General features: G+C 33.0%; 1 protein-coding gene across 11 annotated transcripts in view; it reads left to right on the top strand.

Moving 5' to 3' along the window:
• Positions 1 to 16886, top strand: part of LOC111624739 (cytochrome P450 4C1-like) — a 46824-nt gene extending 29938 nt beyond the window's left edge. For 3 of the 11 annotated variants that reach the window (XM_023367671.1, XM_023367672.1, XM_023367673.1), the window contains exons 2-11: positions 2423 to 2535; positions 3180 to 3251; positions 3443 to 3633; positions 3707 to 3776; positions 6887 to 7013; positions 12800 to 12973; positions 15358 to 15531; positions 16239 to 16305; positions 16387 to 16566; positions 16662 to 16885. In XM_023367671.1, the coding sequence (XP_023223439.1) occupies positions 2468 to 2535; positions 3180 to 3251; positions 3443 to 3633; positions 3707 to 3776; positions 6887 to 7013; positions 12800 to 12973; positions 15358 to 15531; positions 16239 to 16305; positions 16387 to 16566; positions 16662 to 16822 (1284 nt within the window). In that variant the 5' untranslated portion in view covers positions 2423 to 2467 and the 3' untranslated portion in view covers positions 16823 to 16885. Of the gene's footprint in view, positions 1 to 2422; positions 2536 to 3165; positions 3252 to 3442; positions 3634 to 3706; positions 3777 to 6886; positions 7014 to 12799; positions 12974 to 15357; positions 15532 to 16238; positions 16306 to 16386; positions 16567 to 16661 lie in introns of all 11 variants that reach the window. The other 8 variants (XM_023367663.1, XM_023367664.1, XM_023367674.1 and 5 more) reach the window with 5 other exon arrangements.
• The last annotated feature ends 7611 nt before the right edge of the window (positions 16887 to 24497 follow it).

The following is a 24497-nucleotide window of genomic DNA, read 5'->3' as shown; positions in this document are numbered from 1 at the left end:
ATGAAATGTCTATAACTATAATGTCTGCCTGCTCTCACAACAACAACAACAACAACAACAACAACAATACAAAGTTTTGGCTAATTGATCAACATTTCCGATTTCAGATTTCAGTAGGTTGACGTCATTCAGCCGACCAATCAGCGCTTTGTGCCATCTGGATATTTAGTCGCACGTGTGGAAGTGAACGACTAGGGTCAGAGTTCTAGAACTCTGACCCTAGGATTGAGCACGTAGTATTTTCTTTGTTAAATAAAATTTGTAATCTAATTTTGTAAATTTGGGAGTGCTCCAAATGACATTAAAACAGGGTTTTATGTCGTTACAAGTAGTTTTTTTAACATTATCTAGTATTGTAAAATCGTGGGACCGATAAAAATTTGACGTTATATTAGGGTTGTCGTTACATCCGATGACGTTATAATCGGGTTAAACTGTATATTGTTTGTGCAAAATAAAAAAAAATATAATTTCGGACGATACAATAGCCACGATTATTTTTTTTAAAACGGGAAATTTTCGTTATTGTAAGTTCGCCGACTTCCTGGGGGAATCATTAATCCCACGTCAGGATAATCTAGGGTCGTTCGCGTGTGGGTGTGGCGGAGGAGACACAGATGACAAGAATCTCATAAAACCCCGTTTATTTTAAACGTAAAATAACTTATACTATGAAACAAAAATGTTCTTTAAACAATTGGATGTTCGAGTTGTCGAGGGTGTTTTCAAATGTTGATTGAAGGTAGGCCCCTGGGCAACGGCAGGTGTGGAGATTCGTCAGTCGGTGTCGGCGGTCCGTAGTCACAGGTTACAAGTTGGGCACAACAGACGGAAAACTGCTTTTGCGCGTTGACTAACCGTGTGCAGGTGCACAGTTGCATAGTTTTCGGAAAGTGAGTCTGTCCATGAAGATCGGGCATTATATCAATCTCCGTTCTTTGTTTTGTTTTCTTCTGATTGGCTCCACGTCCTTTTTTTTTCTCGCTCCCCGATTGGTCCAACGTCCGTCTCTAAGCGAAAGACGATTCCTGTTCGAGTCACCAGAAAGATCCGCTTTGAAGAATCTACTTGACACCATCCGTTACTCTGGATGCAAAATGTTGATGGAACTTTGAAACTTGCGCTCATATTTTCCACCATTATTGTCTAGTCCGTGACGTTTTTGAAATTTAACGAACCGACGCGATGTCCCTTTTCGTCATTAACCTTTCCCCTTTTCAAAAATTTCTATGTTCTAATTATTTGTAGATGAGCGACTTGTCAAAGGTCCATCTCTACTGGAGGTCGTTCGTTTACAATTATTAATCATTTATAATTATTGCGTTCTGTTTACATCAATAGCGTTTTTTTCCCTCTCGTCGCAGTTTCATATGACTAGCACAACTAATCCGATCTTTGATCGGTTTTTAACAATGGACGATTTTTCTAGTTTCGTTTTACCAAATTACTATAATAAATCTTTAATATCAACCTGTTTTTGGGACCTCACATTATCGACAAAAATTCAACCCGGGCCGACACGCAACGGAGAGAAATTTCGAAATTGGATAGGTTAATTTCATCGAAAATGCATCGTGGACGACCTCGTGGTGGTGGCCGGCGAAATTTGAACGATCGCGCCCAAAAGCAGCGATACCAAAGAAGATTGAAGAATGAGAACGAGACCCGCCTTGAGCGTCAAAGTGATTCCTCTTAGTAATGAATCTCCGAGACATAGTCTTGTCCCAAATACGGTTTTGCCGTTTTACTTGTTTCATATTGTTTTCTGAATTATTTTTCCACTGTTGTATTTCTCCTGTAGATAGATTTTTGACTATTCCTATTGTTTCATTTAATAAAATTAATTATTACTTTTATTTTTTAAATTTTATTTTAGTAATTTAATCAGAGCTTTCAAGAGCTCGTATAGCCTGCTGTTATGCATACATAACAAGGGAAAGTATTGGAATTGTGTCAAATTTGACCCTCCGGCTATTTGTCAAATCACATTTTGAGATTTCATGAACCCAAAAAAAAGTAAAAAATATAAATTGACAAAAAATTCCGCCGATATGTATATATGTGCGTATGTGTTGGCGTGTATTATGTGTTATCTTTTAGAGTTGTATGTTATTTTTATGAATTTTTTTATATTTTGAATAAATATATAATTATGTGCGGTTTTTTTATAAATTGTAATACATAACAAATAAAAAACAAAATAATATTTTATAAATTTTAAACAAAAATATTATGTTCGGGCACTTAAAAAGGAAGCGAATTCTGAAAAGGTTGAGAAACACTGTCCTAAACGAACTCAGTTAAAACAACCGACCCAACAATTGTTAACATACTACGTAATTTTTACAATATAATAAATTAAATATATTTTCATTTTTACATACGTTAACTATATAAAAAATATGTAATATATATTTTTTAGAATATACGATAACGTTATTATCCTTGGCTACACTTTATCGAGAACATGGATTATATCGTCTTTGGGTATCTGTTGATCCTTACGTGGTTCTACTTTCGGCAGAATGTTTTGAAGTTAGTCATCTGATATTATTATTTTTATGATTAAAATTATAAAGATGTGATTATATGAGCTAATGTAAATTTAAATATAATTATGTGTAAATAGATTTTTTAATGTGTTANTGAGTAATTCATCAGCAATCGAATAAACAAAAAAAATTCGGAAAAAAGCACGTTCGAATGGCAGTTACAGTATGTCGCTCACAGCCTACATACTGTCTGGAATAGGGAACTCCTGGTACCGATAGCTGTCTCGATACTTTAAAACGATGGTTTTTTAGTCGTACGCGATTCCAGCGCTTTATAGAAAGTTTCCGATTAGTTTACTCGATAAAGGAACGTTAATTACTTTATTTAAATTAAAATTGCAGAGAGTTTATAAAAATACTGTATCAAAACCACATTCGAGTCGAACAGTTCGACAAGTTCAAGTTAACGAATCTAATTTAACATGTAAAAACCTTGTGCTGAACAATTGGGGAAAAATTGATTTGGAGTAAACGCGATTTCGAATTAACCCAGTTTGAGTTAACCAGGTTCCACTGTAATACAAACAAATTTGAATAAATAATTTACTATTTTTGATAATTTTGTTAACAATTATTTATATGACAGATAATTTATAGAATAATGATCTTTTAGCCCATTTTAAACAGTCACTCGTTAATAACTAAAGCAGATGCATATAAACTTCTCCATTGTTGGCTTGGAACAGGTTTATTAACGAGGTAAAATATTATTCTTTAAATATTCTACTTAATAAACATATAAAATAATAATCAGTTAATATATTTACAATACGGCGTAATTTGATATTTGTTAATTGTAGTTAACAATTCAGCTAATTTAAAGTAGTATATATACATACAGTAGGCCTATATTACATTTTTAATAGTAATACTAATTTTTAATAACATAGTACTGGTAATAAGTGGAAAATCAGAAGAAAAACGATTACTCCGACATTTCATTATCGAATTCTTGATCAATTTCTTCCCACATTCGATAAAAATGCAAAGATATTCGTTAAAAACCTTGAAGAATATGAAAGTGAGGATTGGATAGACATCTTACCATTAGTTACTCTTTGCACTTTGGATGTAATTTGCGGTAAGAACAATAAAAATAATTATCAAAATTATTGAATTTAGTATAATTGAATTTAAAACTCTTGTTATTACAGAGACGGCGATGGGAGTTGAAATAAAATCACAAAACAAACACTGCATGGATTATATTGAAGCTCTGCAAGTGTATGTATTATTTTGAAAATGCAATTAAATTACAGTAGAGCGTCGTTTATCCGAAACGTCGGTTATCCGAAAGCATTCCAGTCGGCAAATTTAAATTTTCGCTAGTGCCGTGGCGCTGCAATCTTTGGCTATATCTTGGGCTACTCCAATATTTTTTTGTTGGTGTGTTTGTTTTAGCTGGCAGCACTGGCACTATTGTGTGATGTTTTTCTGAGGACTGTGTGTCGTGTTTAGTCGAACGTTTTTGATAGTAGATCAACTTCTAATGTACAGTCGACCCTCCTATAACGTAGCGAAAAAATTGTAGCAACATATGTATAAAGGAGCTCCCAAAACGTCGTCGCCGACTCGTTTCGCGCCAAGATTGATAGAATCTGGACCAATAGTGGATGAGCAGCCGAACTACTTTCCTGCGCCATGCTACGGAGCAGCTAAATTGAGTTTGCTATCGTCTGTACAGTATTATATATAAATTATATATAAATTAGGTACTGTATATATAATTATATATTAACTTATTGTAACTTTATTATAATTACAGTAGACCCCCCTATAACGCTTAGATACGTTCCACGCTAACCGAAAATTACGTTGTAGGAGTGAGCCAATCGCAGCCCGATAGGTGGGAACTTTACGGACTAAGGCTGTTCGAAAGGTTTTCTTCTATAAAATTAACCGATTCTAGACTAATTCCACTCAACATTTCCAAAACACGTATAATTTTTTGGGAATAATCTGTATAAACTATGCTATAAACAAAAAATTGTAGGATTACTTACACCGTTCGACTACGCCGTTGCTTAAAGCTGGTTTTCNCACACTCGGTAAGTAATCCTATAATTTTTTGTTTATAGCATAGTTTATACAGATTATTCCCAAAAAATTATACGTGTTTTGGAAATGTTGAGTGGAATTAGTCTAGAATCGGTTAATTTTATAGAAGAAAACCTTTCAAACAGCCTTAGTCCGTAAAGTTCACACCTATCGGGCTGCGATTGGCTCATGTATTTAATCATTCCTACAACGTAAAATTCGATTAACGTGGAACGTATCTAAGCGTTATAGGGGTGTCTACTGTATATTTTTTCTGGTTTTTATATTTTTCAATATATTTATTTTATTTGTACAAAATAAAAAATTAATTTTTAAGGATACGATAGCCACGATTATTATTTTAAAAAGTTTTCGTTAGGCTTAACATCGACGAAAATTCAACGCGAAGCGATACGCAACGGAGAAAAATTTCAACACGGGATAGGTTAATATATTTTTCGTACATAATCGGTTATCCGAAAAATAAGTTATCCGAACAACCCCATTACCCAATTGATTCGGATAAACGACGCTCTACTGTATTAAGTTCAACAGAACTAACTCCATTAAACATTGTTTTAAACTTTATATAATGATTTTTTTCGTAACATTTGTAATTGGATTGGATCGTGAGTAGTAAGTAATAGATATTAGTGGAGGGGATGAGAGCAATAACGGCATAGCCCAATTATTAGATAAAATGAGATATTTAAGGAAAAAGGAAGTGCAATCATTTTGTAATACAGTATAATGAAAAAATAATAACATGGTGTTAGTTAGTTTTTTTTCCTATTAATCCTTAAGTCTTGAAAAAGATCCTAATTGCGATTCAGTAAGAAAATAATGGTATACAAATCAAAATAAGAAAAAAAATTCAATATTTTAATTTTAGATTTATTCTGAAATACAAAATAATTGCAATTGCAATAACGAAACATTATTTTCTTCTTTATAAATTCTGATTATGGAAAGTCGTTTCTTTAATATTTTCTTTATTTATCTCATTGTTCAGTCATCAACTGTAGCTGATGCTACCAAGCACCAAAAATAATAATTGCAATAAAGTTTAAGCGAAGAATATCACTAAAGACTCTAATCTTTATTAATCTTTATCAATATTGTTATACAGATTACTGTAAATCAAAGGAAAAAGTTATGGACAGCAATAATATAACAACAATATCACCTCGTCAGCAATCCCAATTAATATAAATACTTTAAATAATTGAATACTTTGAACTTTTTATAGGTTATGCTGCTATTGTACTCAGTTCTTTAGTTATGATTTACTTAACTAATTACTTGTGTAAAGAGAAACGATTTTTAGACTCTGCTGCTACATTCCGAACTGAGGTATTTGTCCAATATATATAGGGTCAATCAGTAGCCAAGCGGTCCGTTCCCTGAACACTGGGAGTTTGGTCGTGGATGACCACGTGGAATTTTTCGGGTTTTCTCCACGTCCGTAACGCCTGAATAGGGACCAGATATCTTTAAAAAGATTTTCCGGAAGGCATCCCCTCTAGGCAGATCGCCCAAGTATTGCGTTGCCGTAACTTAACAAACAAACAAGTATATATATGGTTACCATATTGTGAAACCGTAAACCAACTCGGTGTGCGTTACTAAGTCTGAAGTCAAGAAAAAATTCATAATCTATACTTTTGGAAGCCATGTGACTTAATAAATTATATTAAACTATTTCGTATGCAAATGTCATTAAGCGGATTTAAGAAATGCTTAGTAGTAGAGAATGCTAAAAAATTAATGTGGCTTATATAAAGCAAAGGTTATCCATATCTTTTAATCACTGTTGAACTTATGTATGACACTAAATTTAATTCCTTATAAACAAGTTACTATTGTGCATTAATTAATTAAGTAAGTAATTACTTCAATGATAATCTAGATAAATAAACTCTAGATTATTATAAATAATGAACATATAACAAAAGTTAAAGCTATAGCTCATCCACATATGGCTGTTAATGAAAATCAGAACCGAAACCGTAGTCAAAATCGTATCGAAACCCAAAACGCGAAGAGAAAAATGATGCTAAACATAATATCCGAAGTGGAAACACTACTCAAATGTTAACATAATTGGTAGGCAGCCAACTTTTAAATTCTAAATGTAACACTAAGCTGTTACTAGAAAAAATCTAACATTTCTATGTGAGATATTATAAGAGTAAAAAAGAACATACAATCACTGGAAATTTGAAGCACTATTTGTTTCTTAATTTAATTATATTCATAAAAAACAATTTAATAAAAACATTTTATTTTAATTACAGGTTTTCTAACATACATTTAGAAAGATTTATGAGACCATGGTTATTTTACGATTTTATTTTTAATCGCTCATCTAATGGGGCTAAATTAAAAAGAACTTTATCTGTACTTCATGGCTTAACTAAAAAGGTAAAAAAATATTTTTGTTTTATTTTAAAATATATTTATGATTTTATATTATATTATTGAAAACACTTATTAAGCCTCTACCTTTAGTCTATAAAAATCACATGACTTCCAGTCTGAACCGGAAGTTCGTATATAGTTAATCTGGATCTCAGGTCTCTAAGCTTTCCATATTTGGTCTGAATTTTAATGTCCTTCCCTGTACATCATACTTCAGATAATCGAGTCATGCGGTCATCATTCTAACTCCGTTCTGGAGAAAAATTTTTAATTTGAAATCACGCGACTTCCCGTTCAGTGAGGAAATTCCTATATAGTTAATTGCAGCTCAGTCTTTAAATGTTTCCTGTCTGGTCTCGATTTTTATCTCTCTTAATCCGTTCCCAAGATTAATGGACAGACATCAGACAGGATGTAGTATAGTACACAACAGTGTGTATATATATGGAATTTGAAAATTTTACTTAAACTTTAAGACAATTTGATCTAAATATTTAAAAACAATTATGACTTAACAGTTATAATAATATTATAACTGCACTTGTATATTATTTGTTTAATACGATTTTAAACGTTTTACTTAACTAAAATAAATTTGACAATTCTTGCATAAACAACTAACAGAAACTGTTCTACGAGAATTAATTTAAAATTGAATCCTTTCTAATCAAAATAAAATAAACTTTTTTGCTATTCATTACGTCTACGATTCTTACGAACAGAATTATTAATAAAAATTTACAATTTTGGTATTTTGTAAGATTCATTTAATTTGAATAAAAGAAAAAAATCTCTTATTCACACTCAGATTCTTTAACAATATAACATCAACACACCTTAATACTGAGAACGCACATTTATTCAGCTAAAGAAACGTTTTCAACCCATTTCATGGGCCATCATCAGGTTAAAGACGTTCGAATCAATGGCATTTTCGAACACGTTCAAATTTAAATTATATTAGAATATATGTTGAAATTAAATTACGTAAACAAGCATAACGAAATTAATAAAATAAATAATGAAAAACAAAATAATATAAAAAGGAATACAAAATACGGTAATTTCCCACAATACAATATGTAAACATTTTTTATATAGTAAGGATTTGGAACAAGATCTGTAAAACGTCTAATTACCGCATACAACGATCCTAGAAAGGACAAAAAGAAAAAACCGGATGGAAGCAGCAGCATCACAAAATTCACATAAAATGAACGTCTATTCTCGGTTATGAAAGAAATCGCGAACTACAAAAACACCAATATTGTATACAAAAGAGCTCCCACATTATATACGTTGCTAAGAAATGACAAAGAAAAAATTAATGAAAAAGAACAACCAGGAGTGTATGCAATACCGTACAAGAACGACCGATTAGGAATAGATAAAGAATATATAGGAGTCACTAATAAAAACACTAACGTGAGGATTAAAGAGCATAAGTATGACGCAGCAAAGAGCCGATATGCAACAGCGTTATCAAAAATAGCGCAAACGGATGGATCCATAGTTAAATGAGAAGAGGCCAGAATCATTGCAAACGTGCACTCGCCAACACTTGCATCCACAACAGAGAAGTGTGAGATCTATAGATCTTCTTCTTCTTCACGTGCCATGCCCGGTTCCCCGGACGTCGGCGATCACCAAGGAGAGGGAGTTCCTATCTTCGGCCGTTCTCATTACCTCCCCAATGTTTTGTATGCCTGTCCAATTTTTAATATTGTCCATCCATGATAAATGTTTTCGGCCTCGTTTACGCTTTCCCTCAATCTTTCCATTGAGGATTAGTTGTGGGATTTTGTATTTTTCTCCTCTAGTGATATGTCCGAAGTATGCAATCTTTCTGCATTTGATTGTTGACAGCAATTTTCTGTTTGTTCTTGCTCTGCTTAGAATTTCATTGTTGGTCACTCGATCCGTCCATGGGACTCTCGCATCTTTCTGTGAATCCACATCTCAAATGCCTCCATCTTCTTTCTGTATTCATTTTTAATGTCCAGCTTTCCACACCATAGAGGAGAACTGACCAAATATAACATTCGGCCATTCGTTGCCGCAATTTCAAATTTAAATTGTCGTTGCAGAGCAGGGATTTCATTTTTTTGGAAGGATGTTCTAGCTGCTGCTATCCTGCATTTAATTTCTTTCCCTGAATCTATATTTTCTGTAATTATGCTTCCCAAGTATTTAAACTGTTTGACCCGTTCAATTTTTTTTTTTGGTCAAGAACAAGTTGTGCCTCTCTGTGTGGGGTCTGACTAAAAATCATAAATTTAGTTTTGTTTGCATTTATTTTGAGACCGGCATCAATTCCTGCTGAGTTAATTTTGTTTAGTAGTACCTGTAAGCCTTCTAGGCTGTCGCATATGATTAGTGTATCATCAGCATATCTAATGACGTTAAGAATTACGCCGTTGATTTTAATCCCATAATTTGAGTTTTCTAAGGCATTTTTGAAGATTTTGTCTGAGTACAGATTAAACAATAAGGGCGAAAGAATGCAGCCCTGCCGGACTCCTCTCTGTATTTCAATTTCTGCTGTTTTCATTGTTCCTAACTTGACTTCTGCTGTTTGACCCCAGTATAAATTTTGAATTATTCTGATGTCCTTGCCATCTAATTGAACTTGGTGTAGGATCTCTATTAATTTGGAGTGTTTCACACTATCGAAAGCCTTTTCATAGTCTATGAAACAAGCAAATATGTTTTTTTGTTGTTCACGACATCTCTGGAAAAGGACGTTGATACTAAACAACGCTTCTCTTGTTCCAAAAGCATTTCTGAATCCAAATTGAGTTTCCTCGAGATCAATTTCACATTTTTTATATATCCTGGCGTGTATAATGTGTAGAAATATCTTCAGAACATGGCACATGAGACTAATGAGTCTGTAGTCGCTACAACTTTTAGGATGACTTGTTTTAGGGATTGTTACAAAAGTTGATTTTAACCAGTCTTTTAGTATTGTGCCAGTATTGTAGATCCGATTGAATAATCTAGTAATTAGTTTAATATTATCATCTTCGATCAATTTCACAATTTCAGTCGGGATTTCGTCAGGTCCGGGAGTTTTCTTATTCGATGTGAATGGCATGCTTTACTTCTTCGTCGAGTATTTCAGGAGCTTCTACTGGGTCTTTATTTATGGGTGTTGGTCTTTCCTCATCAAAAAGTTTTTCAACGTAACGTTTGCACGTGTTTTTCAGTATATTTTCATCAATAATAGGACTGTTATTAGCATACATTAGTATATTAGAGCGATGACACTTGAATGAACCCGTCATTTCTTTGATTTTCTTATGCATCTGGAACATATTATGTACTTTTTCGAGGTTTTCAATTTCGTTGCAGTTTCTGTTTATCCATTCCTCCTTGTCCTTTTTTATCTCTACCTTTATAATGTCATTGATACGTTTGTAAGTTTCTGCGTCATTTTTTGTTAATCTTCGTTTTTCCATTAAGTCCAGTATCTCTTCCGTCATCCATCTTTTCTTCTTGACTTTACAGGTTGATTTTAGGTTTTTGTGACAGACTTTGATCAAGATGTCCCTCAGATCTTCCCTTAGTGTTTGTACGTCAGAATGATTATTATCCTTCAAGTTGCCTAGCTCCTTATTCAATTCTTCTTCTACTCGTTTTCTAAATTGTGGTATTTCTATTCTCGTAATATCATAGTGTTGGCTTATGCACTTTGGTTTAATTGCCTTTAATTTTAGTTTGATGTCTGCCACCAATGGAACATGGTCAGAACCAATATCTGCTCCAGGGAATGTTGTCACCCGTGTTACGCAGTTTCTGTGACGTTTATTAATGAGTATGTAGTCTATCTGGTTTCTAATTGGTGATTGATTTTTATCAGCAGGTGATTTCCAGGTGTAGAGTCTTCTTTTTGGTAATTTGAACCAAGTGTTCGTAATTATCATATCATTTTCCTGGCAGAATTCTAAAAGTCTGTCCCCTCTCTCATTACTTAGACCCAACCCAAAGTCTCCTATCAGATCTTCCCGTCTTCCCATGCCAACTTTAGCATTGTAATCACCAATAATCATGGTGATATAATCTTTTTTTAGTTTGCCAAGTATCTTATCGACAGAGTTGTATAAGTCTTCTAGCTCGTCTTCGTTATTATTGGTAAATGTTGGGGCGTACACTTGTATTATATTAATCCTGAAAGGTTGACCATGTATTTGAAGTATCATCAGCCTATCCGATATTGGTGAATGGCCGATAACACATTGCGTATGTTTTGCAGAAACAAATATCCCCACCCCATTTCGATGGTATTGGTCTTGGTCATTGTTTCCTGAATAGTAAAGCGTTCCGTGCTCATTTTGGCATACTCCAGAACCAAGCCAGCGTAATTCACTAATGCCTAGAATATCTATTTTTAATATTTGGGTTTCTTTAATTACATTGTCAAACTTACCAGCCATAAAATGGCTTCTCACATTCCATGTGGCGATACGGATTTTTGATTTCACTATGTTGAGCCGGGAGATTCTTCGCACCCCTTGCCCATCTAGGGCAAGGGCTGCCCGGGACTAGGGGCCATTGATGTAGGTTTCCTCTCCATAGTGATATCCTGGGAATAGATTAAGGGGTGGTATTCCGTTGCCTTCCCCTGTAATGACCAGCCGCTCCTTACGTGGAGACACTTATTACTAAAAATGTTTAATTTGTTGACTTCTCTTCCAACTAAATATTGAGCAAGCCGCTACGAATATTTTATCTATACATCTAGCTTAACGGATAAATGTTTAAACTATAAGGATGCAACCATTTTACCGTCGGCATGGAAATACATAATCAGAAAGAACTCATAAGATGATACATCCATCAGGCTCAATAAAAACCCAAGTTACTATATAAAAAATGTTTACATATTGTATTGTGGAAAATTACCGTATTTTGTATTCCTTTTTATATTATTTTGTTTTTCATTATTTATTTTATTAATTTCGTTATGCTTGTTTATGTAATTTAATTTCAACATATATTCTAATATAATTTAAATTTGAACGTGTTCGAAAATGCCTTTGATTCGAACGTCTTTAACCTGATGATGGCCCATGAAATGGGTTGAAAACGTTTCTTTAGCTGAATAAATGTGCGTTCTCAGTATTAAGGTGTGTGGACGTTATAGAAAAAAATCATTATTATACAGGATGTTCCAAAAGATCGTGTGTAATGTTACACTTCAATGATAAAAATATAGAAATTTTAAAACAATGCAATAAATAATATTTGAGAATCTTTTATGTAATGATCTTGACAAAAGTAAAACGATTTTATTTTATTTTATTTTATTTACAGATCCTATTAGCGATTCCGGAAAGTAAGCTATTTTTTTTGCATTCAGAATTAGTCAATAACCGTTGTTAGAAGAAAGTTCGTTGTTCACTAAGGCACGTTATTGTAATAAATAAGGTTTTTTTGTAATAGATGTTATTAACTTTAATTCTCAAACCCAAAGCATGAGATTTACTACCCTTAGACTGTCCCATTTTGTTGTCGCTAATGAGATTTGTGAATAAAATTTTTTCTATATTTTACAAAATTATTACGTAAAAATTTTTAGATGTTACATTATCAAATATTATTTACTGCGTAGTTATGCATTATTATATTTTTTGTTATTATTTGTTATCGTGTAGTTGCACACGAACTTTTGGAACACTATGTCATGTTCCTTTTCTCTTGTAAATAAATTCATAAGTAAATTACATATTTTAATTATTGAAACAAATTTATGTTAATAACAAAATTATGATAATTTTTATTTGAAGATCTTGAAACAAAGAAAGGAAGAATTGAAAACGTCAGTCGATAATTTGACAGATTCCTCTATTGGAGAAAAGAAAAAAGAACCTCTTCTTGATACTTTGATTAAGCATCAGTTTCAAAATAAAGATTTCACCGACCAAGACATTTGTGAAGAAGTTGATACTTTCGTATTTGAAGTAAGATTTATTCATTTTTTTAAAAGTAAAGAATGTGTTTTTATGCCACGTTAGCCTAGGTCTTCTCTTTCTCTGTTTGCCCTGCACCATTCTTTGAACTGAAATTTCCATCAGTTTCCTTGAGTATCCTTTTCTTATATTCCCAGCATATGCTGCTTTTTTCTCTGAATGCTGACAGTGGTTTCTTTCCATTTCAAATATACTCATAACCTCCTCGTTGGTTATTCTATCTATTCAACTAACTCATTCTTCTAAGACATCACATCTCAAAGAAATTTATCCTATTAACCGCCTCTTAATTTATTGTCCATGACTCGCGTTCGTATGTAGCCACACTCCAAATTATTCTTTTAAGTATTTTTAGTTTTAGTTTTTTGCTTACATTTCTATTTCTTAACACAAGATATTTGTGCGAAAGGAGCTTTAACCTTTTTTATTCTGTTTTTAATTTCATAATTATATCAGTTATCCTCAGTTATCCAACTTCCTTAGTACTCAAACATTTTTACCTTTTCTATTTTCTTTCCATCCAATATAACTTGTAGATCTTTGTTATCTTTCCTCGAGAATATCATAACTTTTGTTTTGTTTCACGTTTATTTTCATTTGGTATTTTGCTTTACCCACTTCTTTCAATCTATTTTTAATTTTCTGAAACCCTTCTTCGGTGTTACATAACAGAACGATGTCGTCAGCATACTTAATGTTATTTATCAATATAAGATGTCCATTCATTTTTACACTTTTGTCTAAATTTTCGAACGTTTCTCTCATCATCCATTCACTGTAGATGTTAAAAAGTGTTGAGGAACAAACCACATCCCTGTCTTATTCCTTTTTTGATCTAATCCAATTGGTATCCTCTCCCCGAAATCTGGCAATTACTTTTTGACTTTTATAGACGTTATAAATTATTATTAGATTAAGTATATTATCAAATACTTAAAGTTATAAAGAGCGAATTTACTTCCCTTAGATGAAACTAATTTTTTGTAAGTAGGCCTATAGTATGTTTGTATGTTCTCTGTTTTAATATTAATTCCACTGTACCACACTCATTCCTACTTATTAATGTGAAACATTAATAACTTTGATAATAGAAACATAGTAGTAAAAATGTTATATTATTAACTATAAGAAATAATATTAAAAACAACTAATAAACATTATCATATACAAAAAAAATTATTAATTTTGTTGTAAATCTATACATTTTGAAACAAATTATTTATAAAAATTATATTTAAATAAATAAATAAATAAATTTCATTAAGATAATTAAGATTTAGGGGAGACCGGGACAAGATCGGCATGTTAAGCTTTACTTAAATTTTGTGTAATAAATACTGCTGTAAACTGAAAAAAAAAGCTTTGCATATTGTCTATTGGAATGTTACCTTACTATAGAACTGGTTAAAATCAGTTTGGAAATAAAAATAATTAAAATAATTACAACTTTACAAGAAGAGAGAAATTGACGAAGTTGCCCCGGGTATAGGGGCAAGATCGGCAACTTCTCTCTTTTTGTAAAGTTGTAATTATTTTAATTATTTTTATTAAAGTTGCCCCTGGTATAGGGGCAACAGTAATGGGGCAAGATAGGCACGTATATAAAATTATGTTATTAACAATGTATAAGTTGGAATTCACTATTAAAACAAAGAAATACAAATCCAACACCCATTTAATATTATTACAACGAAATGCAAGTTCAAAGACATATATACATGAATAACAAATGCAAACATGTTTTCATTTATCATCTGTTTGATTTTTATCCTTTGCTTCTAATGTGGCTTTATGTTGCCGATCTTACCCCGCTAGTCATGATTTCGAAACATTAAGTACAACCCTGAGAACAGAATGCCAAGCCACGATCTGGCCACGTGAATAAGTTGAAGTTACATCCTTCTAACAGGAAAAGTAACTTTCGTTATCATGGAATTATAACAAAACCTGCCAATTCAATATAAATGGAAAAAAAATATTATATGGAATTGAACGAAAATGAAAATTTGCTTGATAATTCAACTACGCTTGTTGGAGAACAATAAAAACACTACACTCAACAAGCCACCAATAAAACTCAACTGCCTAACCTATAACCAAAGTCTCCTTTTAATTTGTTTTTAAAAAAAAGCGCTTGACAAACTTGCCCCGCATGCCGAAGTTGCCCCGGTCTCCCCTATATTGAAAGTTTTAAACTATGCATTGAATAATTATTAACAGTTATAAGTGTTTAATGTTTTTAAACTTTATTACATTGTTATGTTAGATTAGCTTTTATTATTTATATTAACTTTCTAAAAAAATTCAAAAAGAGCAAAATTGTAAGAATTTATTTTCATATTTAGTCAAAATTAGGATTATGTTTATTTTTTCAGGGTCACGATACAACTTCAATGGGCATATGTTGGGCACTTTATCATCTAGGGCTCCATCAAGATATTCAAGAAAAAGTGTATGAAGAACTCCAAGGAATATTTGGAGACGACAAAGATAAAACATTAACTGCAGAAGACATTAGAGAAATGAAATATTTGGAATGTGTCCTAAAGGTTTGTGTTAATCATATTTAGTAAATATGCTGTATATCAGTCATGAGTAACACGCAACTCTCGGGGATTTGTCAATGTAATTTTGCAACCCCAATTAAGCTGATATTCACAACGAAGAACATTCAAACTAAACGTGATCACCGGAAAGATGAGAATAAAATACAGCATTACTAGTTAACATAGAATTTTTAGTTGCTAGTGTACTGGAAACTGTCAAATATGTTGATAGGCCTACTCAGCAGGCTTAAAAGCCTATAATTCCGAAAGAAAAAAAAATGAATTTGGCTACCAGAAGTTTACTTGTGGTGTGTAACCAGAAAAATTTGCTCGTCACTGATGTATATTATAAAATCATTAGTCTCAAATTCTATTGATACTCTTTTATGTAGGACTAGTATGCTAAAGTCGTAAAAAAAAAAAAAAAAAATTGAATTTGCGACTTAATTCGTAGGAACAGGTTCTCATTTATTATTTTCTTTTTGAAACTTTATTTTAAAACAACATATTTACACCAGGATCTATATCCATGATTTTAAAAAATTTTTGCGAATTTTAATGCATAGCATTTTTTTCGTTCTTTCTATTATATATTTTATTGGAACATTGTAAAACGCATAATAATTAAATGATGGTAGGTAATTTGGATATTACTGTAATAATAAACTATATATTATAACATACACCCATGTATCATTTAATTCCGACAGGAATCACAACGAATTTCTCCATCCGTACCATTAATTGGACGTTCGTGTACAGAAGATTTCAAAATCAGTAGGTTTCACTCAATTAAGAATATAATAATTAATTTAATATTTAAAAATACTGTATATTAATTATTCTTACAATTTATAGAAAACTATACGATTCCTCGAGGTACAACTATTATGTTATTTATTTATGCGTTACATCGCGATCCGAAAGTATTTCCCAATCCAGAAGTATTTGATCCGGACAGATTTCTCCCAGAAAATTGCATCGGAAGACATCCATATTCATTTATTCCTTTTTCTGCTGGTTCTCGCAATTGTATTGGTAAGTTTTATAAACATAAATGAAAGATTTAATTGTGTTTACGCTATTATATTTTAAATTTCATTTCAAACCGTAAACATTATTTTAATTTTTAGGTCAAAAATATGCTATGATGGAACTGAAGACAATTGTCAGCAGAGTAATTATGAATTATAAGATCGAATCAATAGATCCTCCAGAAGATATACTTTGCAGTTTCTTGCTGGTTCTTAGACCTGAAGGAAAATTAAAATTGAGATTGAAAAGAAGAAAATAATACATAAAATTATTTCTAAATAAGAAATCGCTTTAATAATGCTTTTTTTATATCTTAAATTTTATTTTGCTTTTATATAGTTTGAATTGAAATTTTTAAACTAATTTTATTTCAGCTTATTTTTAAATTAAAATTTTCTTAATTTATTTAGCATAGTTGATTAGAAGATTTTAATAATAATATCAGTTTAATAAAAATTATAAATTGGCCCAATTTGATTTATCCTGTTTATTTTTACTAAGAATGTAATTCATTATTTTTTTAAATTTTATATCTGTAATATGATAAATAAATAAAAAAAATAATGAAAATAAAAAAAAATTTTAGTATACTCGTATGTAGACATTCACATGAGCGACTTTTAGTCACGCTATAAAAAAATAAATAAATAAAATAAAAACAAAATAAAAAATAAATAAATAAAAATGTTAGTCGGCGCTTCTTGCCATTAATCTATATCTGAGCACAGGACCTATAAATTGCAACTTCGACTAAAAAATACTTGAGACTTTTTCCAATTTTCAGTATAAAAATAGATTTCGCAAAGATTGTGTGTTTTGCTTCTTTATGAGGAAATAACACAAAGGCGATAGTAACTTTAACTATTTGTAGGTTCAACTTCTAAAAGAGCAGTTTCATAAAATATATCACGATTCTAGAAATGAGAATGAACAGAATTAACAAATACGAAATAGGAAACAATAAACTCGTTTTCCCTAGATCATGTGATCCTGACGGGTAAAGGAATCCCCAGGAATTTTACGGGGGGTGGTCCGTTCGAATATGCCGGGTCCCGTCCCTCACCATCCGGTTGCCCCATTGTGGGCCTGGCCGAACCCATAATGGGCCTGCTACAAGATCCTGTTTATTTTTAGTGCCCATAGGGCGGGAAGAGTATTTAAAAAAAATTATGTAATCGTGACGACACATTAACCATCTCATTCGAAAAAAAACTCATGTGAAAGTTGCTACAAAATTACCACTCGTTTGTCTGGACGTATGACATTTTATATTCCGTTGGTTGTGACAGTCGCTAGCAATCAACACCGACTAAAATGAAACATGTCGCTCCTATGTTCGACTCTGTTGAAGTATTCCTGGTCTAATTTAAACGAATTTTTTAGCAGCAACAAAACGATATTTTAAAATGTATTATGAAATTTGTTACGTATATCGAAAAATAATAGCGAATGACGATAATACTTTGTCTGGATGACACATATGTCTTTAGTTTTTGAATAAAATGTGAATTGGGATAGATAAAGTGTTCTAGTTCCAGTATAGTAAGGTTCAATTTGTTAAGCCGTCCGTTTATTCGTTCGCCTACTTAACGGCTTGCCTCTACAGAGTTTTATGATAAAAACACTGGCAACTTATTTATTGGACTTTCCCGGCATTCTTTATTTGTTTTTATCCCTAATAATTTCTGCCATTATCGTTAAGTGTTTAGATTTACATAAAATTACTAATACGAATGATCACTGGTAAAATAAGAGTCCCCTAACTATTTTAAGAATATTATCCTCCTCACCTCTTCAACATATAAAGCTATTCCAATATAATTTCAATGAAATTATGGTTAATTACACAAAAAATATTTATCCCTAAGAATTTCATTTAAAAAATAGTTTTTTGTTTTATATTTTCATCTCGGACCTAGAGTTGGGGGCTAAGGAAATATCGATTTCTTAAAACTATTTTATTAATATATACACATTGAAAAAGTTAGAACTAAATTGGTTTATTATAGCATGTTTTATAAAAGATTAAAATCCGTTAATATTGAGAGTGGAGGGTGATTTCTGAGAAAAATTTTCGAAACAAATACATTTATACAGTATTTTGTTAAACTAAAAATTTGTACGAGATTTGTTTCCAATCCTGTTAATATCTCCCGAACCAATAATCCGTTTTACCTGAAAATTTCTAGAAACATTTCCCTCTAATACACGAATTTTTCTGCAAACTTTCAGAACTTTTCGGCAAACAGCATAGGAGTTATACAACTTCAATGGGCATATGTTGGGCACTTTATCATCTAGGGCTCCATCAAGATATTCAAGAAAAAGTGTATGAAGAACTCCAAGGAATATTTGGAGACGACAAAGATAAAACATTAACTGCAGAAGACATTAGAGAAATGAAATATTTGGAATGTGTCCTAAAGGTTTGTGTTAATCATATTTAGTAAATATGCTGTATATCAGTCATGAGTAACACGCAACTCTCGGGGATTTGTCAATGTAATTTTGCAACCCCAATTAAGCTGATATTCACAACGAAGAACATTCAAACTAAACGTGATCACCGGAAAGATGAGAATAAAATACAGCATTACTAGTTAACATAGAATTTTTAGTTGCTAGTGTACTGGAAACTGTCAAATATGTTGATAGGCCTACTCAGCAGGCTTAAAAGCCTATAATTCCGAAAGAAAAAAAAATGAATTTGGCTACCAGAAGTTTACTTGTGGTGTGTAACCAGAAAAATTTGCTCGTCACTGATGTATATTATAAAATCATTAGTCTCAAATTCTATTGATACTCTTTTATGTAGGACTAGTATGCTAAAGTCGTAAAAAAAAAAAAATTGAATTTGCGACTTAATTCGTAGGAACAGGTTCTCATTTATTATTTTCTTTTTGAAACTTTATTTTAAAACAACATATTTACACCAGGATCTATATCCATGATTTTAAAAAATTTTTGCNCTCTTCCTCGCAGCTATCACTTAGTGCACAATTGTGGTGAACTTCGCTGTATACGTTCTCGTTTCTCCGCGTTTTTTAAATGATTTATACATAAAAATATAATTTCTAAAAATAAAAGATCATCTTTAGATAAACGAGTAAATATAAAACACTCTTTCTTAAACCGATTTCGAGCGATTTATATTAGCAGGAAAATAATAAAAGAAATAACGTTGGCTGAAGTATAGTATCTTTGTTAATTATTTGTCTGCCAATATAAATCACTCGAAATCGGTTTAAGAAAGAGTGTTTTATATTTACTCGTTTATTTTATCTAAAGATAATCATTTATTTTTAGAAATTATATTTTTAGAAATTTCACCGATCCCATTGTTTTATATTTTTATTGATCTACATTCTTCTTCATTTCTTCTTTATTAACGCACACAATGGTACATGCCGGGTTCCGCAGTGAGCACTATTCGATGATAACTAATTACAATAATAAAGATACAAATAGTTAAAGGTGTTACAAAATACATAATTAATTGTAATATAAAGGTAAAATACACAGGAAAAATAGGTACACAATACAATAACATCACTGGAATGTAATTCCTTACATGTAGGCCTAAATATGTGATTACAATACACTTACAAAAGAGGTTGTACAAGATAAAAGATGTGGGGCACGAAACACAGTGGGTACAATGTAATGGTAACAGTAAACACGATTTTAGTAAACACACATTTTAAACATACAGATAGATTCTTATCACATTTTTGGTCCTACTTCTATTCCTTGTTTTCGTTCTTCACCCCACTTCACAATTTAAGTGTGTCATGGACCTATAAAAGTCAGGTCATAATTTTTAATTTTCTAGTACGTGAAGTGGACCTGCTACCACATAGATAACATGCACCAAAATAAGAATGAGGTCAATGAGATAGTTCCTCAAGATTCTGTTGTTGAGAGTTGAATTGGCGCCAGTTGCGCCCATGCTGCAAAAACACAGTTGACATTTCAAGGTCTTCCGCTAACCGTCCGCTAAGTGTTCTACAAACTTACACAAACATACATAGAGTCCATCCATAAAAGAAATAGCTACAAGCAAAATAGGATAAAGAAAATGTTCTTCAACACTAATGTATAAAGAGTGCACTGTAAACCTAGTGCTGCAGTCTAGGTCATCTGTCCGCACGTAAACCATATACTTTGGTAGAGAATAATTACTGAATAATCAGGATAAACTAAACATATGCCAGACATCATAAGGCTGATAATGTGTAACATGATGGCTGCTGGAAAACTTAAAAGATGAAGATATATATATTAGAGTTATTTGATGAGTCTGAATAGGATGGTATCGCTCGTACTCAAGAGAGTGATTGAGTACAAAGCTGACTAAAAGCCACTGATTGTAGTAGGTGCAAAGTATTTGGAGATTAAGTCGAAAAACGCTTTATATGAGTCTTTTTCACGAAAGATTGTGTCATAATCAGACCAGTTGTGGCCATGCGCGAATTAATAGTGGTAAACAGTATATGTCGCTCCAAATTAAGCAGGGGGCAATCATAAATGTAGTGCGCATTACTATCTGTAACACCGCACAGGGAGCATATTGAGCTGGTTGCGTTAAAGAATCTCGCTAGATAAGATTGAAAGCGTCCATGGCCGGTAAGAAATTGCATAACAAAACTATTAGGTCTGTACCATTTGTATGTAAAAAAGATCTTGATACAAGGTATGAATCTATGAGTAATAGGGTGGTTATGTTGGTTCCAGGTTTTTTCCAAGTTAATGCATAAAGATGCATGTCCAGCACTGCTGAACATAGCTGGACATGGGTTACAGAGAAATAGATTGAAAATAAACAATTTCACATAAATATGTAAACGCGAACAATATATAAACTTTGAACTGGATACAGTGAACAAAAGACAAGCAGTGTATACAGTGCATCAGTACAAGCGGTACATGAAATTTGCAAAGGAATAAAACGTGACAGTATAACCGTAGAATAGGCAAATATATTTATAGAAGAATTAAGCGTATATGGAGTTCCAATTAATTGTTGATACTGAGCAACAAAACATATACATTGAAGAGCATATAATATACAATGAATAAATGGTGAAAACAGAATACTAGGTATAAAGTACACAGTACTGACAAATATGCAAACAGAATGTAATAGCAATAGAGGGTCTATACAGTATATACAATCTGAATTACATATTACCTAGAAGTTGGATGACGCCTGTCTAATACAGTTGGGCGACGCTCTAGATGACACTTGGAAATTTTGACCGACGTTATAGTTGTTCTGTTTTGCAAACCTGTTCGACGAACTAGATGAGTTGTGGGATGTAACATGCAGACACCTGCGACGCCTGTCTATATGGGCCGCAGGTTGTTCTGGACGGCCAATCTCCTAAACAGAACACCAAACGACAAAATGGCCGACTGCTGTCTTCTGGCTTTCTCTTGGATAGGAAAGCCAAGATGGTTGGCTACATTTCTTGAAACTTTGGGATTTAAAGTTGGGAAAAAGTTAGGCTTAGCTAACTTAAGTCTAACCTATAATTGTAAACGAACGTTTTCCAGTAGAGATGGGCCTTTGACAAGACGCTCGTATAAAAATAATTACAACATAAAATTTTGAAAAGAAGAAAGGTTAATGATGAAAAGAAACATCGTGTCAGGTCGTTAAAAACGCCACAGACTAGACAACAATAGGGAAAGAATACGAGCGCAAGTTCTAAAGTTCCATCAACACTTCCAACCAGAGTTAACGGATGGTGTCAAGTAGATTCTTCGAAGCGGATTTTTCTCGTGACTCGAACAGGGGTCGTCTTTCGCTTAGGGACAGTTGAGGGACCAATCGAGGAACGGAAAAAAGAAACGCGGAGCCAATCAGAATAATCAAATCGGAGAACGGAAATTAGTGTTATCCCCGATCGTCAAGGACAGGAGGCACTCGACAGGACACACTATGAGAGTCGAGACAAAAGGTGTGAGAATCGGAAGCGCGGTGTCAACAAACTGGGGACGAATCGTTTTCGTCTTGATGCCGATACCGAAGCCGTGCCGTTGCCGACGTCGACCAACGGAGTCTCAAGAACTGCGTAACAACACTGCCACCGGGCCGACTATACCACCAACAAATAATGGGGCAACAACGCTATTGACTTCCAAACAGCCGATTGTATCTAGACAATATCTATTCCTTAGTGTAAGTTTACTTTTATGTTTAAAATAAACGAATTTTTGTGAGATTCTTGTCGTCTGTGTCACCTCCGCCACATCCACACGAGAACGACACTAGATCATCCTTACAGGGGATTAACGATCCTTCCCTAAAAGTCGGCTTACTTACAAACATGTTTCTCCATAAATTTAATTTATTTAGACTCTTAACTAATAATTTCCAACAATGCATTTGTAATTAATTAATAATTATGAATGGAAAATGTATTATAGCGTTATACCAGAAATCCTACCGCTTAAACTTCACGAATTCAACGTCGACAGTACGTAAACAAATGTTAAACGTTCTACCTTACAGTTCGGATCGGGCGAAAAAGCTGACATTGCTTATGAATAATATCATACATAAATACTCTGAAAATTAACTNTGCGACGCCTGTCTATATGGGCCGCAGGTTGTTCTGGACGGCCAATCTCCTAAACAGAACACCAAACGACAAAATGGCCGACTGCTGTCTTCTGGCTTTCTCTTGGATAGGAAAGCCAAGATGGTTGGCTACATTTCTTGAAACTTTGGGATTTAAAGTTGGGAAAAAGTTAGGCTTAGCTAACTTAAGTCTAACCTATAATTGTAAACGAACGTTTTCCAGTAGAGATGGGCCTTTGACAAGACGCTCGTATAAAAATAATTACAACATAAAATTTTGAAAAGAAGAAAGGTTAATGATGAAAAGAAACATCGTGTCAGGTCGTTAAAAACGCCACAGACTAGACAACAATAGGGAAAGAATACGAGCGCAAGTTCTAAAGTTCCATCAACACTTCCAACCAGAGTTAACGGATGGTGTCAAGTAGATTCTTCGAAGCGGATTTTTCTCGTGACTCGAACAGGGGTCGTCTTTCGCTTAGGGACAGTTGAGGGACCAATCGAGGAACGGAAAAAAGAAACGCGGAGCCAATCAGAATAATCAAATCGGAGAACGGAAATTAGTGTTATCCCCGATCGTCAAGGACAGGAGGCACTCGACAGGACACACTATGAGAGTCGAGACAAAAGGTGTGAGAATCGGAAGCGCGGTGTCAACAAACTGGGGACGAATCGTTTTCGTCTTGATGCCGATACCGAAGCCGTGCCGTTGCCGACGTCGACCAACGGAGTCTCAAGAACTGCGTAACAACACTGCCACGGGGCCGACTATACCACCAACAAATAATGGGGCAACAACGCTATTGACTTCCAAACAGCCGATTGTATCTAGACAATATCTATTCCTTAGTGTAAGTTTACTTTTATGTTTAAAATAAACGAATTTTTGTGAGATTCTTGTCGTCTGTGTCACCTCCGCCACATCCACACGAGAACGACACTAGATCATCCTTACAGGGGATTAACGATCCTTCCCTAAAAGTCGGCTTACTTACAAACATGTTTCTCCATAAATTTAATTTATTTAGACTCTTAACTAATAATTTCCAACAATGCATTTGTAATTAATTAATAATTATGAATGGAAAATGTATTATAGCGTTATACCAGAAATCCTACCGCTTAAACTTCACGAATTCAACGTCGACAGTACGTAAACAAATGTTAAACGTTCTACCTTACAGTTCGGATCGGGCGAAAAAGCTGACATTGCTTATGAATAATATCATACATAAATACTCTGAAAATTAACTTATTTTGAATTGATACTAATTACGAATATAGCGTTCACAATTTGATCCGAAATTAACAGAAATCCAGTTTTCTGCAACGGCCCTGTTCGCCATTG

The sequence above is a fragment of the Centruroides sculpturatus genome, unplaced genomic scaffold (genome assembly GCF_000671375.1).
Source record: "Centruroides sculpturatus isolate CEXI.00-Female unplaced genomic scaffold, Cexi_2.0 scaffold197, whole genome shotgun sequence".
In the NCBI taxonomy this organism is placed as follows: Eukaryota; Metazoa; Arthropoda; class Arachnida; order Scorpiones; family Buthidae; genus Centruroides; species Centruroides sculpturatus.
This window is presented reverse-complemented; position numbering and strand designations above follow the sequence as displayed.